Source organism: Anabrus simplex, chromosome 11 (genome assembly GCF_040414725.1).
Source record: "Anabrus simplex isolate iqAnaSimp1 chromosome 11, ASM4041472v1, whole genome shotgun sequence".
In the NCBI taxonomy this organism is placed as follows: domain Eukaryota; kingdom Metazoa; phylum Arthropoda; class Insecta; order Orthoptera; family Tettigoniidae; genus Anabrus; species Anabrus simplex.
Genome location: NC_090275.1, coordinates 105,618,211 through 105,634,992, shown reverse-complemented (window position 1 = coordinate 105,634,992; position 16,782 = coordinate 105,618,211). Strand labels below are relative to the sequence as shown.

The following is a 16,782-nucleotide window of genomic DNA, read 5'->3' as shown; positions in this document are numbered from 1 at the left end:
GGCACAGTTTTGTTACCTAAAAGAATGGAGATTTGGAGTAAATACAAATTCCATCGGGGTATTGGAGTACTGTAATATTTGGTTGGAAAATGTTTTAAAAATCGTAAGTGCACGAAGTGTACAATATTGGACTCAAAATGGCCCATTGTGGAAGGCCTCTTATTACATGGCGTGGTACAAATGGAGTATTATCTTGTTCTCGAACGTAAGTGATTCGACGGGGGAGAAGATTATAAATGCCGAAATGGTACTGAGCAGGAACGTTATTGTTTTGAAGTTAATCAATCAGAACCTCACCAAAAACGTTGTCATAGGCTCCAGAAATGTCCAGAAAAATTGCTGTGAGGTATGCTTTCTCCAGGAACACACTCTTTATGTCGGTGGCTATAACGCTAATACGATCGACTGTGTTACGGGACATACTAAAGCCGAATTTTGATTTGGCATCAACTTGTTATGCTCTAACCGTCAGTCTCGTCGTTGTTTTACGAGATGCTCGAAAGTTTTAGGGACAAACAATGGCAGTGGGATGGCCCAATCTAGATCACTGAGGTCCTTTCCTGGTTTCCAAATGGAGGCAACAATTTGTGTAAACTAGTCTTCGGGTAATGTTCCATTAACCCAAATTTCGTTGAATAGGTTCAGGAGCAGCTTCTTTGCATTCATTAGGAGACTAGAGAGTATACCGAGTGTATGTGGTCGTAGTTTAATGCTGTATTTGAAGACTTTTAGGACAGCCTCGTGTTCATTCAGTGTTAATGCCACCATCGAGTGCTGTGCCTGTGCAAGTGAGTGGCAGCGGTAGGAGGAGCGATGATGTTCGTAAATCCTTCCATGCACGAGTGCAGTGCCGGTTTCCTTTTGAGTTTATTTATCTTTGTTTACGTTTTAAAGAGGGAAGGTTCCTTGGAGAGAGTTTCACACCAATTCTTCTTCAGGTCTTTTAGGAACCGTTTTGTTTCAGCATCTTCTTTCTTGTAGGCTATGAAGTTGTCCCGAGTAGAATATCTCCTTTAGGTACTGAAGCAGTTTTTTCGTCTAGCTCTCTTAATTTTAACATTCAGGGTTCCATCAAGATATCGTGTTCTCCCGAGGTTTGCGGATGATCCTTCTATTGGGGATTGCTATCGAAACGGCCAGATTTATCTGGTCAATAACGTTATTGTATGTATTCAAGACAGGAAGAGTGAGGGGAGCAGTGTCTAACAGATTTCTTACTGTCCGGCTATAGGTTAAGCAATCCACATTTTGTAGTAGGATGATAGGTGACGTGAGTGGCTGTGTTAATGTGAGTTAATTCAAGGTGAAAGTCGAACAGTCACATGGAGTAAGGAAGAAGGTTTAGATCAGTTCCGTAGAAATTGATGGAGAGCACTGCATTCTTGATTTATTGTTCTGGAACAGGAATTAAATTTGGGGCGCCGTAATTTAAAATGAAGAATTATGAATCTACTGTGTGCGTTAGGAGAGTTCTACCACTTGCTGCAATGCATTCACATCTACATTGTGTTATTAGCGTTGAAGTCTCCTCGTATTAAAGTGGGTTCATTGAGCTTTACCATGAACGCACGTCATTCTAGTAAAGTAATTATGTTCCTAGAGGGACTATATTGATACTATGGAGATTTCTTGATGACATAAGGCGATTCTCAGTGCCATCGCTTGAAAACTTTCTATTTCACCGTGGTCGATATGGATTAGAGAATGAGGTAAATTGCTTTCAGTAATAACGGCAACTCCACCTCATAGTAGTTAAGGTACACCAAATAGTCAGAAATCTATGTACCTCTGTATTGTTTCAACCATTATTCGAAAAGTATAGCAGTTGAGCTATTTTGTACAGAAGTAGGACGCGACTTGAAGTGACTGAGTACATATTCCTTCGAATAATGTATTCCGTGCATGTTTGTTTATCCAACCCTTGTCCCGTTGCTCTACGGGGTCGGGTATGAGGTGAGATGTATCTGTCGTGGCGGGTTTTTATGACCGGATGCCCTTCCTGACGCCAACCTCATCAGAGGAGTTAATGAGATGAAATGAATGACGTGATATATGGTACTAGGAAGGGAGAGGGTGAAACCCGGTGCCGGCATATAGCCTACTCCTGTCGAATAGCACCAAGGCGTCTGCTCAAGGCTTAACGTCGCCATCCGACGGACGAATCACCATCAACAGCGTCATATGCTTTCACTCCATATGAGCACTGCGGAGAGATTTAGAATTTAATCCAGGCTTTTGGCCCGCAATCTACTGATTAGAAAATGTATACCACCACCTCCCCTACCCTGCCGGCCAGCATTCTGATGGTGAATTTTTTCGACCAACGGGAATCGAACCGGCTAACTGCGGTGTCAGATCGTTTAGATTTCAACGCCTTACGAATCATGGCCAGCAGGTGGGCTCTATGTATTCCGTGTATGTATCCTTCAATAATTGGATTGGATTGTTAATCGCTTATTTTCTTTATGCTAAGCTGAGTAATAATTGGCGAAAAGGATCTAGTTGAATGGCGATGCCATGGTAAGTATCCCTGTTGGATTGCGGTTACCGTGGCTCAATGCGTAGGACGGGAACATTTACTGGTTTTGTCCAATCAGAAAGAAACTTACCCAAGTTTCACATATTAATCCTGACCAAGTGTAATACATCACTTGGTAATTCACCAACAACGTAATTGTAAACAAGTTTGTTTGTGTTTATTGTAAGTCATGAATTGACTATTGACTAAACATTTCGAAATACGGTGAGATTACTTGTCTATACAGACAATCAGAGCTGTTTAGATTTTTGAAAGCGTATTCATAATTCATAGGACTAATTCCAAGAAGCTTCAACGAAAGCAAATGTGGATCTTATCAACAGAAACTATACCAAAGATGACATTATAAAGAATGTTCGCAAAAATATTTTGGATTTTGTAGTCATATTTTTCTTTATGTGTGTTATGTTTCGTTTTTAAGTCACATAGTATATGAAACTGGTCACCCAGTGACCGAAACTGGTACTACTTCTTATGAAACAGGGTAAGGTTTTGTGTACAGTGTTATATAGTGTTGTTAGGTGGATTCCTACTAAAAGTCCTTTTCCACTGTATAACGTGACCAATGTTTTCTAGTTTGTCTTCAGCTTCAAAATAAAAGTTAAAAGAACACAACTCTTGCAAATTCTATTCTTCGTTTTTCCTTTCTCGAATGTAAAATGGATACGGTATTCAATGTTAAAATACAAAGAACAACTCACCTGTTTTTTGCTGTAACTCCACATCGTCAGAGTCCGTAAAGAACCACGTCTGTAACATAAGAGAAACGTACAGTTATAAACAGAAAAATAACATAGGCTGACAGTAGATGTTACCACTACAAACATGAGTGGTCCACGCTGCTTCGTTTGTCTGAGACACGGACCGAAACGAAAACCAAAGTCAACTATTTTAGTTAGTGAATCGTCAAGTGTTATCACAGAAAACGATTTCCTTTACAACAAAATACCATGTATCATTAAACAAACAAGATTTTCACGCTCTTTTAAGGGAATATGAAAGATCTACACCAACCGTGTTGAATTTAACGAATAGGGTAGATCATGGGAGACTACTGGCATAAATGAGTGCAATTGGACTTGACAAAAGAGTGACTGAATGGGTGGCTCTGTTTCTAGAAAATAGAGAATTAAAGTAGGCGAAGCTTTATCAGTCCCTGTAACAATTAAGAGGGGAATTCCTCAAGGCAGTATTATGGGACCTTCATGTTTCCTTATATATATCAATGATATGTGTAAAGAAGTGGAATCAGAGATAAGGCTTTTTGCAGATAACGTCATTCTGTACAGAGTAATAAATAAGTTACAAAATTGTGATCAACAGCATATATATTTCGAATGGCATGAGGATACGTTCTTACAATTTGGTTATTTACAAATATGTACAATTGCAGGATAAAAAGCGTTTCATCTATACACACAGAACAAGTACGTAATAAAACAAACAATATTTGTACATTTGAGCTAATCAATATCTGCATTGCTACTGAAGCTGAATGTCCAGTTTTGTTATCCAACTCACAGCTTCATCACTGGCCTCGTGAATGTCCTTTATTGTCCCACAGAATCTTCGGAGTGGGCACTCTGTGACGATATTCAACCCTCTACCCTTCCTGCCTTGAAATGTGGCGCCGGCTCGAGACATCCCAGGGTCGCTGACTGGGTACTACCCTCAGAGATATCTTCAGGTATTATAAACTAACCTTAAAATTAATCAAGCGGGAAGGATAAAAGAGAAGAAATAAAATAATTAAATAAAAATCCGAATGAGAACATTTACGAATGCAAAATTTATTGAAAAGGCTAAACTTTGGCAAAGCAAATATACTTCTATACAAACAATAAACTCTTCGGACCAAATATCGTTCACAACCTCTATCACCCTCGACTATAAAATATCAACCTCATGACTCATAGATTTCAAATCCTTCTAAACACATTACTTCATCTTTATTACAATTCCCTTTCATCTTATTCATCAACTCTACTTCAGTACTTCAAAAATTTTAATCCAATTCCATTCCACTCATATTTTGGTAACACCATATTTCAAACTTTTCAATAATAAAATATTATAATAATCTATCATCATGACCTTTGTTAATTTGTCAAAGTACCTTTTTAAAATGTTAATACAACCAAAACTTCTTCCGTTCATTCTTTGAATAACAAATTCGTATTTGCTCTCCATACCTTTAAATTATTTCCTCACCATATTATAAACCTTGTAGTTACCATTTACTAAATACCAAATTATTTATTTAAATACACTCTTCAAAATGAAATGTATGAGGCTGTGTAAATTCATTAAGCAACATCCGCCGTGTAATTCACAACTCATCTTTTAATTAATTAAATCCATTAAATTCATTATAATTTACAAATTCGCAGTTATCAATGTCGGTATAATTGTTACCTTGAAAATCATAAATTTATCCAATCACGTTTGTTAGATTTGGTAATTCAATCCGAAATTTTATATATCATAAAATTATTCATCACAAATTTTATATAAAAATAGTCCCTAATTTGAGTCCGAAACTATTTAACTTATTCTTTCTCAGTACCATCCTCCCCTCATATAATGCTGATAATATGGAACGCACGCACGAAATCGAAAAGTAACCCTGACATAAATAAATTAAATTAATTTACCGATTCATTAAAATGATAAATATCTCACATATGCCTAATTAGCTGTTTTATCATACACAAAACATATGCCTACCCTGTAGCAAGAAACCCTAAACTATAATGTTAAATACATCATAACCTACACTTATTCTACAGACAATGGGATAAACCTCATTGCCGCAAGTATAAACAACCATCGTGAACTGAATTCAACATCACAAGAAATATTGCAACTGCAAAATCAAAATTTGCATTGCCCACATATTGAAGAACATATAACATAAACAAACACAACATAATTTCAATCATATAGTCACAGGGAAAATCATTATACACTGGTTCGGCCGGGCATCGAACTCCGACCCTCAACATGGCATCATTACAGTGACCTATCATTATGCTTGCCGCAATAAACTGTCACGAAATATATCTGTTATTAATCAATTTTATTGTGCTGTCCTAAGTTCTACAAAACAGAATTATCTAACAAATGACTGTAATATATTTTACTTATAAGACCCTACTACAGCTACCATAGCTTCTCTAATACACAACACGCCGTCCCGGTCTGCTGCCTTATCTTACGCCCGACTCGTTTCATTGACACGGCATTCTAATTTGTCCGCACCCACTTAATATTCTCTCTCTCTCCGCTCTAAATGAAGCCATATGTTTCCTCCACAATATCTGCGTATTCTTACTCTCGGTGCGAACAGTAACTAATTATATATGACACTCTCAATACATCTCATTTTGTTCCATCTTTCACGTATATTTGTACTACCTTTTTCATTCAACATTCTCGGGAACACATATATCACTATGCCGGTATTTTACATCTGTGGCGTTGTACAATATCATTGGTTCGACCCTGCGGTTGGCAATCTGTGTCTTAGAGGTCCCTGCTTCAATACTAGCTAGCTATATTCCGGATAAATTAATAGAATGACACTTTATTTCCTACAGCACAAAATTTTAATTCACTGGGTAGCACTACCTGTTACTTACTGATGACATCTATTTCAAAAATCCCACTGTAATGTGCCGGAAAGATCAAGGTTCGAAACTTTGGCCATGGAAATTTTCTTGATGAACTTTCATGCGACATGCCAGGTTAATCTATCTATTCCCTCTAACTAATTCTTACTGATACCTCCTACATCATTAAATATTCACACACGCACACGCTAATATTTGCTAGAAGATCACGCACAGAGAAGAAAACAAAATAAAACCATGTTTCACACCCGTAATGGAAGATCATTATTTACACACATTATTTTCACACTCGCGAAGACCATATTTTAACACACGCTAACATCACAATATGTACACCCCCCTAGGCATCAGCATAAAATAAACCTAAAAAAAAACCTAACTATCCTTGCTACAGTACTTAAAAAGGAAAATAAACGAATAATCATGCATTAATTTATTTACAGTTAACAGCTAATCATGCACATGCTAGATAATGAATCAGGGTACTTATCGACTCGGCGACGCTCCATGCTCAGCTCCACGGCCTCATGGTTTCAGGTCGGCCCCATGATGTACTTAAGCCATCATGCTAACGGCCTGAGGACCTGAACCCATACCATTCTCCACAACCATGGTCTTCACTCTTGTTGCTTTCATGAAATCACACGCTCATCACTTCTTACTACACTAAAATACATATAAAAAAAACACAGATATAGTTAAATTATTCTAGCACATACACTTATTCACAATTGTAATATACACTTTGTCTCTGCTTTCCGCGAGTTTACACGTGGCACTGCGATGCGTCCTTGTTTGATCTCGCTCCGATCCTAATTTTCCAGTTAATGTTGTAAAAATTCACCTTCTTGAATTTACAAAAATTTCGGTCATTATTGAGTTAAATGCAAAGTCTATCGGACCCGTAGTATCTTCGACAGCTAGTTATTTGATAGGAAATGCTCCAGATTAGGGTTCTCGTGAACCACATACACGTACGTCCGACACGTTCAAATTTCCGTAGCAGAGTGCCTCTTTTCAGCGGCACGCGTCTCCTTCATGCACGCTGGATCTTGGATAGTGAGCTCGGGGAACCCCATCAACAATGATGTAACATCCCGTCACATATGCCTGCGATTATTTATTCCAATAAATTGTTGCAAATACGCCGTCTTTAATTATTGTTCTCAAAATGGTTTAATCTTGTTTTCACCTTATCCCCTGGTGGATTTAATTATTTTAGAAGTCATTTATGCGGCACCCATCTTTAATTTACCCCCATCATTCCAAAACCTGCTCTGCTGCGATTCGCTGCCTGAAAATGTTGCCAACTTAAATCTGGTGACTTTGGTCATCACACCTCATGGAATATTCCAATGCTTTCCATTTCATCATAAGATGACCTTGACACGTGGAACTATCTTTAAACCTGGGCAAGCGAAATGGCGCCACACATCCGGCCTATAATATAACTGCGGCTATTCCCTCATATGCCATTTTTTTAATTTCTAATATTTTTAAAGACAATGATATGAGCCAATTGGGCTCATCTTTCCCCCACTTTCTTTTTGGAAAAGTTACTGACAAAGGATTTTCCAACCACACATCTTCCAAATATATCATTGTCTTTCCATTATTTACTTAACAAATCCAGATTTTAGACTCAAATTTTCTTCCTTAAGACGAGTATTATTCATTGTTAACTTAGTAACCACCTTCTCCATCATTCCTCTTAATTCAATTAATTCTTCACAGGCACATTCTCCGCCAGAACTTTCGTTTTCATCCATTTCTCCTCTGGGCATCTCGTATGTAGTATCGTAGGTTAACATGACATCTTCTCCTTCCTCTTCCATCTCATCATCTTCCATTTTATCGTCCTTTCCTCCGTCTTCTTCTCCTCCTTCATCTTCTTCAGGATGTCCTACAAGATCATCTTCGTCTACCAACAGTGTGTTTTCTTCTTTACTCCTGTTCCTTCCAAGGAAAAACCCGGAGCATTTGGATTTAAGCCCCTAGCTTCCTCTCTCTGTGTCATGTCATGATTTTCCTCAATCTCATCTCTACATCTTCTATCCTGATTCCCTTGCTGAATCGCACTCTTCCACTGGTCCGACGATACTCCTTTCGTGGCCAACTCCTCAACATATCTTCTAGACTCATTCCTACGTTCTTGAAGATCCATTCTGTCATTTTCTTCTCTTCTTGGTCGACCTCTTGCATCACCTGGTCTATTATATGGTGGGTATGGTCTTCTCATCTCTCCAAACCTTCCATATCTATATCGGTACCCTTGTCTTCTATTTCCTCCATAATTCTGATTATAATTTGATTCATGACTTCTGTCGTTGACTCGTCCTCTTCCAAATGATTGAGCTTTCCAATTTCTTCCCTGGTATCCTCCTCGATACTCTCTATTCTGATCATCATCATTCTTGTTGCTGTACGTGTTGGTCCCCTGGGTCTTCCTCTCTGTTGAATTTTCTTCCTTGGTCAAGTCAATGGTATGGACTGTTTCAATGTTCCGACTCCTAGGATTATACAAATTCGATGTTTGATCTAATTGCCTTAACAATACTTCGGCCTCTACAGCTGTTTTCACGTTCGCAGCTATCAATGTCCTTTGCACATCCACAGGTAGCTGTCTTTCAATTGATGCAATTAACTCTTCTTCTGGAGGCGGACAGTCTAACTCCCTAAGCTTCAAAAGTTGCCCACTGAAAAAGTCTGCGTATCTCGTGGGTACTGTGCTCTGGTATTTTCGTGAATACAGTTCAAGTCTGAGTCCTTGTTGAACCTCCTGTCCCCAGTATTTTTGCAAAAAGGCACGCTTGAATCCTTCATAATCGTCAAAACAATATTTGAATGCTTTAAACCAGATCAATGGTTGTCCATCTAGAAATCGCTCTACGATTCTCAACTGTCTATCCGAATGAATTCTGTTGTCCTGAATATATTCCGTCATCTCTCTAAGGAAACTTTTTGGCGTTATCTCGGGTCCACCAGTAAATTTCCTTGGCTTTCCCTCTGATAATCTCATCAATTCAAAATATGGAATTGGTCCCATAATCTGTGGCGTTGAAGTTCGTTCTTCAAATGGTTGGTTGGTAGTTTCAGGTAAACGGGTCTGATCTACTCCATTTCCCAACCCTACACTACTAGAATGGCTTCCTGCTTGCTCTAAGACGTTTTGTTTATTTATCATCGATCGCATGAGCAGTTCTCCCTTAGTCTCCTGTAATTTCAATATCTCGACATCTTCCTTAAGTCCCTTGATTTGCCCGATCTCCTCTTTCATTTCTTTCATTAATTCTTCGTGTATGTCCACCTTTACTTCCGTCTTATGGCATTTATGAGCCCACTCACTAACTTGCTTAGTTACTTCGCAACCTTCAGCTCGAAGATCCGCTTGCACTCCATTTATTTCCTCCAAGAGTTCCTTCCTATTTTCAGCCATCTCTTCTTTCAGTTGATCTTCTACCTTCTTAACTTCTCCATGGACATTATCTCTTAATTGCAACAACCGGTCATTAAATCCCTCGGCAGTCTTAACAAACGATTCATGTGTTTCTATTTGTAACTTGGTAACTTTGGCGTCTGTCAATACAATAGCTTCCTCGATATCAACCATCTTATCCTTGATCGAATTTACGGCTTTCTGTTGACCCTCGACGTTTATTTCGACTTGACTCAGTTTCTCCGACAACCTGGCATCTACTTGCGATACTGTTAAAGCGACCTGATCTATCTTTTCTTCCAACTTGTCACTGCGGGTAACTGCCTCCATTCGGACCTCTTCTATCTGCTTCTCTAATCTTTGAGCATTCCTATCACAGCCCTCTTTAACTATAGTTATCTCTGTCGATAGCTGATCCTTGATACTGACCATCTGGTCCCTAACTTCTTTAAATTGTTCATTGACACCTTGAAATTGTTCATTCGCACTCTCCTTAACTTCTTTAAATTGTTCATTGACACCTTGAAATTGTTGGTTAACACCTTGAAATTGTTCATTCGCACTCTCCTTAACTTCCCTAAATTGTTCATTAGTGCTCTCCTTCGCTTCCCTAAATTGTTCATTCATATCCTCCCTCAGTTCATTCATGAGTTCGGTCATAAGACCCTTCATCACCTCCACATCTACCATATTATCTTTCTGAGAAGACGGGCCTTCCCTCTAACCATGTGCCGTGGATATGAGAAAGAATAAGTTCAGATTTCCATAATTATTACCATATAATTTAATTCCAGCTTCTTTACTTTACGTTACGTGGATAATATCAATCCAAAATTTGGCCAAACATTGCCATCTAAAAGCTGTCCCTATTTCATCTACATTTTGCCAAAGTTTTATACAAAAAAAAAAACCGAAATAAATTCGCTAACAAATAATTAACACAGCCCCAAAGAAATTTAACATTGAACCACCGAATATCGCGATACTATCATAAGGCTTTCGAATTATTAAGTACTTCACATACAGTACATGCCAGTATACAAACACATGCCCTCAGCATTACGGCGGATATGACCGAAACAATGGCCCATATCGTCGTAAACTGACACCATAACATTTGTTACTGCCATTTTCCACAACTTGAGACCGAGGTCATCTCATCCTTCCACGAAAATCTACAATTATTCTTAACTATTGCCCCTGGCTGAATTTATTTGAAGAATAAACCAGACATTTTTAACCTCGTTTGGATTTAACACAATCCCTCTATTCTTTTGGGCATTTCTATTAAGTGACTGCCATGAGCCTATGTCCATAACAATGGTACTCACGATCTGTTCTCATTCAGTTTCGCAAAATAATCTACATTTACATGTCACTCATAAAATATCTAACAAAAATCGTGAAACCCGAAATTTAGGATTTTCCAAAAATTTTTCCAAAATTTCTATCATCACCATGATCAACTTGGTTCCACTTAATGGGTAAACACACAATCGTGCCCCACGTCACGGGCGACAACCCAACCCTCTACCCTTCCTGCCTTGAAATGTGGCGCCGGCTCGAGACATCCCAGGGTCGCTGACTGGGTACTACCCTCAGAGATATCTTCAGATATTATAAACTAACCTTAAAATTAATCAAGCGGGAAGGATAAAAGAGAAGAAATAAAATAATTAAATAAAAATCCGAATGAGAACATTTACGAATGCAAAATTTATTGAAAAGGCTAAACTTTGGCAAAGCAAATATACTTCTATACAAACAATAAACTCTTCGGACCAAATATCGTTCACAACCTCTATCACCCTCGACTATAAAATATCAACCTCATGACTCATAGATTTCAAATCCTTCTAAACACATTACTTCATCTTTATTACAATTCCCTTTCATCTTATTCATCAACTCTACTTCAGTACTTCAAAAATTTTAATCCAATTCCATTCCACTCATATTTTGGTACCACCATATTTCAAAATTTTCAATAATAAAATATTATAATAATCTATCATCATGACCTTTGTTAATTTGTCAAAGTACCTTTTTAAAATGTTAATACAACCAAAACTTCTTCCGTTCATTCTTTGAATAACAAATTCGTATTTGCTCTCCATACCTTTAAATTATTTCCTCACCATATTATAAACCTTGTAGTTACCATTTACTAAATACCAAATTATTTATTTAAATACACTCTTCAAAATGAAATGTATGAGGCTGTGTAAATTCATTAAGCAACATCCGCCGTGTAATTCACAACTCATCTTTTAATTAATTAAATCCATTAAATTCATTATAATTTACAAATTCGCAGTTATCAATGTCGGTATAATTGTTACCTTGAAAATCATAAATTTATCCAATCACGTTTGTTAGATTTGGTAATTCAATCCGAAATTTTATATATCATAAAATTATTCATCACAAATTTTATATAAAAATAGTCCCTAATTTGAGTCCGAAACTATTTAACTTATTCTTTCTCAGTACCATCCTCCCCTCATATAATGCTGATAATATGGAACGCACGCACGAAATCGAAAAGTAACCCTGACATAAATAAATTAAATTAATTTACCGATTCATTAAAATGATAAATATCTCACATATGCCTAATTAGCTGTTTTATCATACACAAAACATATGCCTACCCTGTAACAAGAAACCCTAAACTATAATGTTAAATACATCTTAACCTACACTGATTCTACAGACAATGGGATAAACCTCATTGCCGCAAGTATAAACAACCATCGTGAACTGAATTCAACATCACAAGAAATATTGCAACTGCAAAATCAAAATTTGCATTGCCCACATATTGAAGAACATATAACATAAACAAACACAACATAATTTCAATCATATAGTCACAGGGAAAATCATTATACACTGGTTCGGCCGGGCATCGAACTCCGACCCTCAACATGGCATCATTACAGTGACCTATCATTATGCTTGCCGCAATAAACTGTCACGAAATATATCTGTTATTAATCAATTTTATTGTGCTGTCCTAAGTTCTACAAAACAGAATTATCTAACAAATGACTGTAATATATTTTACTTATAAGACCCTACTACAGCTACCATAGCTTCTCTAATACACAACACGCCGTCCCGGTCTGCTGCCTTATCTTACGCCCGACTCGTTTCATTGACACGGCATTCTAATTTGTCCGCACCCACTTAATATTCTCTCTCTCTCCGCTCTAAATGAAGCCATATGTTTCCTCCACAATATCTGCGTATTCTTACTCTCGGTGCGAACAGTAACTAATTATATATGACACTCTCAATACATCTCATTTTGTTCCATCTTTCACGTATATTTGTACTACCTTTTTCATTCAACATTCTCGGGAACACATATATCACTATGCCGGTATTTTACATCTGTGGCGTTGTACAATATCATTGGTTCGACCCTGCGGTTGGCAATCTGTGTCTTAGAGGTCCCTGCTTCAATACTAGCTAGCTATATTCCGGATAAATTAATAGAATGACACTTTATTTCCTACAGCACAAAATTTTAATTCACTGGGTAGCACTACCTGTTACTTACTGATGACATCTATTTCAAAAATCCCACTGTAATGTGCCGGAAAGATCAAGGTTCGAAACTTTGGCCATGGAAATTTTCTTGATGAACTTTCATGCGACATGCCAGGTTAATCTATCTATTCCCTCTAACTAATCCTTACTGATACCTCCTACATCATTAAATATTCACACACGCACACGTTAATATTTGCTAGAAGATCACGCACAGAGAAGAAAACAAAAAAAAAAACCATGTTTCACACCCGTAATGGAAGATCATTATTTACACACATTATTTTCACACTCGCGAAGACCATATTTTAACACACGCTAACATCACAATATGTACACCCCCCTAGGCATCAGCATAAAATAAACCTAAAAAAAACCTAACTATCCTTGCTACAGTACTTAAAAAGGAAAATAAACGAATAATCATGCATTAATTTATTTACAGTTAACAGCTAATCATGCACATGCTAGATAATGAATCAGGGTACTTATCGACTCGGCGACGCTCCATGCTCAGCTCCACGGCCTCATGGTTTCAGGTCGGCCCCATGATGTACTTAAGCCATCATGCTAACGGCCTGAGGACCTGAACCCATACCATTCTCCACAACCATGGTCTTCACTCTTGTTGCTTTCATGAAATCACACGCTCATCACTTCTTACTACACTAAAATACATATAAAAAAAACACAGATATAGTTAAATTATTCTAGCACATACACTTATTCACAATTGTAATATACACTTTGTCTCTGCTTTCCGCGAGTTTACACGTGGCACTGCGATGCGTCCTTGTTTGATCTCGCTCCGATCCTAATTTTCCAGTTAATGTTGTAAAAATTCACCTTCTTGAATTTACAAAAATTTCGGTCATTATTGAGTTAAATGCAAAGTCTATCGGACCCGTAGTATCTTCGACAGCTAGTTATTTGATAGGAAATGCTCCAGATTAGGGTTCTCGTGAACCACATACACGTACGTCCGACACGTTCAAATTTCCGTAGCAGAGTGCCTCTTTTCAGCGGCACGCGTCTCCTTCATGCACGCTGGATCTTGGATAGTGAGCTCGGGGAACCCCATCAACAATGATGTAACATCCCGTCACATATGCCTGCGATTATTTATTCCAATAAATTGTTGCAAATACGCCGTCTTTAATTATTGTTCTCAAAATGGTTTAATCTTGTTTTCACCTTATCCCCTGGTGGATTTAATTATTTTAGAAGTCATTTATGCGGCACCCATCTTTAATTTACCCCCATCATTCCAAAACCTGCTCTGCTGCGATTCGCTGCCTGAAAATGTTGCCAACTTAAATCTGGTGACTTTGGTCATCACACCTCATGGAATATTCCAATGCTTTCCATTTCATCATAAGATGACCTTGACACGTGGAACTATCTTTAAACCTGGGCAAGCGAAATGGCGCCACACATCCGGCCTATAATATAACTGCGGCTATTCCCTCATATGCCATTTTTTAATTTCTAATATTTTTAAAGACAATGATATGAGCCAATTGGGCTCAATATGTTGAACGGTCTGAGGCACGTCAGAGCAGTCGCAATAAGGGCCGCTGATAATCTTCCGCTTGTGTTTCCAGAAGTTGCATCTGCCATGTTGAGTTCTGATCCGATTAAGTGATGACCAGATTTTTCTGGGTAAGTTGAAACCAGGAGGTTGCACAACTGGATCCGAAATTAGACCTAATCTGTCAGGGTTTGAAGCTGCCCACCCATCGCGCCAAGCAGTGTTAGTATGAAATTCATCTTGGGCTAGCCTCTTTTCTAGTAACCAAGAAGGGTTCCTAGATTTCAGCCTGAGATCTTCATGTAAGCAGTTTTGATGCATTGGTAGGAGAGGATTATCACAGCATTCAATGCCATTTGTTTTCGGAGATGAGGAGGTGGAATATTTGAAAGAACTGGTCAGCAATCCAGAGGTGTGGATTGGATGGTTCCTGATATAGTCCTCATTGTATCACTTAACTGAGTGTTTATCTTCTTTGTATGGGCACTGTTGAGCCATACTGGGCAGCAGTATTCGGCTACTGGGTATACTAACGCAAGTGCTGTAGTTCGGAGGGTGGATGCAGATGGGTCCCACCTTGTTCCTGTGAGTTTGTGCAGGATGTTATTGCGGGTTTTGATCTTGGCTGATGTTTTGCGTACATGTTCGCTGTAAGTCAAGGATCGATCCAAGGAAACGCCTAGATATTTTGGATGCGGATGGAACTTCAGAATATGACCTCTAAATTGAACCTGAGGGATATAATTGGCTTGTTTATTGCTCAAATGAAAGCAGCTGACCTCCTTTTTTTAATGTTTGGTTTCAGTCGCCAGGTTTTAAAATAATTGTTAATTCTGCAGATATCTTTAGTGAGTGTGGATTCTCCTCCGGCAAAATACCAGACTGAGCTGCCAAGCAAATGTCATCAGCGTATATAAACTTCCTAGTATTAGTTGAAGGTAGATCTGCTGTATATACACTGACTGACAGAGCAAATGCAACACCAAGAAGGAGTGGTCAGAACTTTATGCCAATTGCAGGGTAGACTGACGTCACTGAGGTATGCTCATGATGTGAAATGCGCCGCTGTGCTGCGCACGTAGCGAACGATAAATGGGACACGGCATTGGCGAATGGCCCACTTCGTACCGTGATTTCTCAGCCGACAGTCATTGTAGAACGTGTTGTCTTGTGCCACAGGACACGTGTATAGCTAAGAATGCCAGGCCGCCGTCAACGGAGGCATTTCCAGCAGACAGACGACTTTACGAGGGGTATGGTGATCGGACTGAGAAGGGCAGGTTGGTCGCTTCGTCAAATCGCAGCCGATACCCATAGGGATGTGTCCACGGTGCAGCGCCTGTGGCGAAGATGGTTGGCGCAGGGACATGTGGCACGTGCGAGGGGTCCAGGCGCAGCCCGAGTGACGTCAGCACGCGAGGATCGGCGCATCCGCCGCCAAGCGGTGGCAGCCCCGCACGCCACGTCAACCGCCATTCTTCAGCATGTGCAAGACACCCTGGCTGTTCCAATATCGACCAGAACAATTTCCCGTCGATTGGTTGAAGGAGGCCTGCACTCCCGGCGTCCGCTCAGAAGACTACCATTGACTCCACAGGATAGACGTGCACGCCTGGCATGGTGCCGGGCTAGAGCGACTTGGATGAGGGAATGGAGGAACGTCGTGTTCTCCGATGAGTCACACTTCCGTTCTGTCAGTGATAGTCACCGCAGACGAGTGTGGCGTCGGCGTGGAGAAAGGTCAAATCCGGCAGTAACTGTGGAGCGCCCTACCGCTAGACAACGCGGCATCATGGTTTGGGGCGCTATTGCGTATGATTCCACGTCACCTCTAGTGCGTATTCAAGGCACGTTAAATGCCCACCGCTACGTGCAGCATGTGCTGCGGCCGGTGGCACTCCCGTACCTTCAGGGGCTGCCCAATGCTCTGTTTCAGCAGGATAATGCCCGCCCACACACTGCTCGCATCTCCCAACAGGCGCTACGAGGTGTACAGATGCTTCCGTGGCCAGCGTACTCTCCGGATCTCTCACCAATGGAACACGTGTGGGATCTCATTGGACGCCGTTTGCAAACTCTGCCCCAG

General features: G+C 39.4%; 1 protein-coding gene across 1 annotated transcript in view; it reads right to left on the bottom strand.

Annotated features, from left to right (window-relative positions):
- Positions 1-16,782, bottom strand: part of LOC136883389 (fringe glycosyltransferase) — a 294,226-nt gene that overhangs the window by 193,826 nt on the left and 83,618 nt on the right. The window contains exon 4 of the mRNA XM_067155661.2: positions 3,241-3,289. Within this exon, the coding sequence (XP_067011762.2) occupies positions 3,241-3,289 (49 nt within the window). The remainder of the gene's footprint in view (positions 1-3,240; positions 3,290-16,782) is intronic.